This window comes from Humulus lupulus, chromosome 9 (genome assembly GCF_963169125.1).
Source record: "Humulus lupulus chromosome 9, drHumLupu1.1, whole genome shotgun sequence".
Lineage (NCBI taxonomy): Eukaryota > Viridiplantae > Streptophyta > Magnoliopsida > Rosales > Cannabaceae > Humulus > Humulus lupulus.
In genome coordinates, this window is record NC_084801.1 from 84,694,811 (window position 1) to 84,698,421 (window position 3,611).

The following is a 3,611-nucleotide window of genomic DNA, read 5'->3' on the forward strand; positions in this document are numbered from 1 at the left end:
AACCAAGTTGAAAATTCATTCTTTTGCACTTGATCAATATCCAAAATTCCTTTTGAATGTAAGAATAATCTATGTTCACTATTTTCATAATAAGCACTTGAAAGATTAATTTTATGCTAAAACATATATGTGTTAGAATTAGGAAAATAAAAAACAATAAACTTACGTTAAGTATGGTTCTAACTCAGGAAAATTATTTAAATGTACCATTGTACTTGGTTTCATTGATCTTGAGTCAATGTGATAGATGATTGTCTTCCAAATGGTCTTGTAGGCACGTTTAATATAGATAGGGTAGATTGTTTTCTAATTCCAAGGTGTTTAGGATTACGATCTAGAAGATTAAAGCATGTTTCTATTCCACGAAGATACATTGAACAGAAATTTAATGCCTCAATAATAACGTATCCTTCAGCAATGGAACCTTCAGGTCGGGCTTTGCTCTTTACATATTTTTTCAAATGACCTAATTCCCTGAAAATTATTATGTTCTTAATAAATAGTAATAAAAATATTGTCTTCGATGATTATAAAAGAATTTAAGTTGTAATTTATATTACCTTTCAATCGAATACATCCATCTCATTTGTACTGGACCGCCTAACTTAGCTTCTAATGGCAGGTGCACCGCAAGATGTATCATCACATCAAAGAAACCAGTAGGAAAAATACTTTCTAATTTACATAGCGTGACCACAATGACCTCTTCCAATTCATCTAAGTCTTTCACATATAATGTCCTCGCACATAGCTTTTTGAAGAATAACGACAACTCAACAATTACATCCATCACTGTCTTTTTCAAAAATGGCCTTAGCCCAATAGGTAACAACCTCTGTAATAAGATATGACAATCATGACTTTTCAACCCAAATAATTTCTCATCCTTCATGTTAACATTTCGAGAAATATTTCATGCATATCCATTAGGAAATTTTACAGACTTTATAAACGTATAAAATTCTTGTCGTTCCTTTGCTGATAACGTATAACATGCTACTGGTTTCAACCAGTTATTCCCCTTCCTTTTCATGTGTAGCTGCTTACGAATATTTAAGTCTTGTAAATCAAGTCTTGCATTTTCAGTATCTTTAGACTTCCCATCGATACTAAATATTGTACCAACCACACTATCACATATATTTTTCTCAATATGCATCACATCCAAGTTATGTCTTAGTTTTAATTTAGGCCAATATTCTAACTCCCAAAATATACTTTTTCGCTTCCAATTCGTTTTTTTTTTTTCATAACATGCATCGTTCATTTGCTGCTTATCGTCCTTAATGATCTTATCATTTTTCTGGCCTACATTTCCACACACCTTTTAATTTATCTAAGATTTCATCTCTTGTTAAACTTCTTGGGGGCAAACGTCTTTCAATTGTACCATCATACTCTCTATCATTGCGCCATTTGTGATTCGAACACAAATATCAACGATGACCCATAAAACATATTTTTCCTCTTATTCGAAATGAAGATGTGTCATCCTGACAAACAAGATAAGCCTTATACCCTTGAGTGTTATACCCAGATACAATACCATATGCTGGAAAATCATTTATTGTCCACAATACTGCAACACGCATGGTAAAATATTCTTCATTGATAATATCAAAAGTATGTACTCCATTTTCCCATAGTTCTTTAAGCCCATCGATCAAAGGTTCTAAATAGACATCTATGTCTTTACCTGGAGCACGACGTCCTGGAATTAGTAATGTCATCATTAAGAATTCTCGTTTCATACATCTCCATGGTGGCTTGTTATATGGCATTAGCAACACTGGCCACATGTTGTACGAGTTTGATAAATCACCAAACGGATTGAACCCATCTGTTGCAAATCCCAACCTAACATTTCTAGACTCTTTTGCAAAATCAGGATATTGTCTATCAAAATCCTTCCAAACCTCTGCATCTGCTAGGTGTTTAAGTACACCTTCAGTATCAACACGTTCTTCCATATGCCACCTCGTATCAGATGATGTATGTAGAGACATAAAAAGTCGTTGCAAATGTGGAGTTATAAGAAAATATTGCATCTTTTTGTTCGGAATCTTCTTACTTTTAGTTCCTTGGAATTTGTATCGTTCATGACCACATATAGGACATCTTTCAGCATTTTTATTCTCTTTCCAATATAAAACACAATCAAACTCACATACATGAATAGTTTCATACCCTAAACCAAGATCATGCAACATTTTCTTAGCCTCATAATAAGCCAGTGGAATCTTATTGTCTTTGGGAAATGCTTTCCAAAGTAAGTCAAGCAACAAGTCAAATGATTTGTTGGTCCAACCACACATAACTTTAATGCGCATTAAATTAATAATAAATGTTAAGATTGAGAATGTTGTGCATCTAAAATACAACTCTTTTTCTGCTTCAGCAAATAAGCCAGGCAATGTATTCCTTTCATCGTTGTGGTCATTTGAATCTCCAAGGTTCACAAAATCACTATTCTGATGATATTGATTAGCTAAATCTTCTAATGCTGGTATCATATCGTCACCGTCTTCATTATCACTATCACATGATATTTCGCCTTCTTCACTATTTGTTTTTACTTCCTCTCGGTCTTCATTTACTTCTGTGATATCTTCCCCATGATACTCCCACGTAACATATTTACTATAAAATCTCTTTACGAATATATGACACTCAATTGTCTCCAAGTCATGGTAATATAAGTTCATACATGAAACACATGGACATCGAATATTATTTTCACCATTTAAGTGAAGCGTTGATAATTTAATAAAACTCTTAAGTCCATCAAAATACTCCACAGATAATCTATTCTTTTGGAAAATCCAACTTTTATCCATCATTTTTCTAATATCTTTCAAACAAGTAGATGATGAAATATACTACATTGAGGAAATAATATACTTAATATTAAAAAAAATTAAAAATAAGATATTGTACATTAATACATATATAAAACAAATAAATAAGCAAAACTTTTAAGTAACATTAACAATATTGACAATAATAGTTACTGAACTCATAGAAATCTATTTATTTATGGGTATCCTACTCTGATGGATAGGGAATTGCCCACAGAATTGGAGTTTTAGGGAGGGTGAAGGTATCCCAAAAAAAAGTGATCATCAATCTTTAATATAATCACACTTCGAATGGATACTCTACTTTATCATTCAAAATATCTTACAAAAACACTACTTTATCTATTTTAATTTAAACTTTTACATTACACGATACATTAACTTATTTTTTTTCTTGTTCCATATCCTTTAAATGTTATATATTTAATATATTTCATTCATTTTAAATATTTTCTTTAACTATTACTAATATAATTATATTTTATAACATTTATAATATTCTCTCAAACCAATAATATTGTAATATTATTATAATATAAACTATTTATATATTACATGAAGTATATACAATTAGTAATCAAATTAAATTAAAATAATAATATATTAAAAATTATTTTTTAATGTGCCTCATATAGAAAAAGAAATAATATATTTGTATATATGAAAAGAACACATATATATATACATAAATCTAGATATATGGAGAGAAAGAAAGGATAAAAAATAAAAGAGTGAGTGAAGAATAGAAATGTT

At 30.3% G+C, this 3,611-nt stretch overlaps 1 protein-coding gene across 1 annotated transcript; it reads right to left on the bottom strand.

Moving 5' to 3' along the window:
* Positions 1 to 1,436: 1,436 nt before the first annotated feature.
* LOC133799843 (uncharacterized) lies at positions 1,437 to 2,840 on the bottom strand. The gene has a single exon (XM_062237834.1). The coding sequence runs from the start codon at positions 2,838 to 2,840 to the stop codon at positions 1,437 to 1,439; it is 1,404 nt and encodes a 467-aa protein (XP_062093818.1).
* Positions 2,841 to 3,611: the final 771 nt, after the last annotated feature.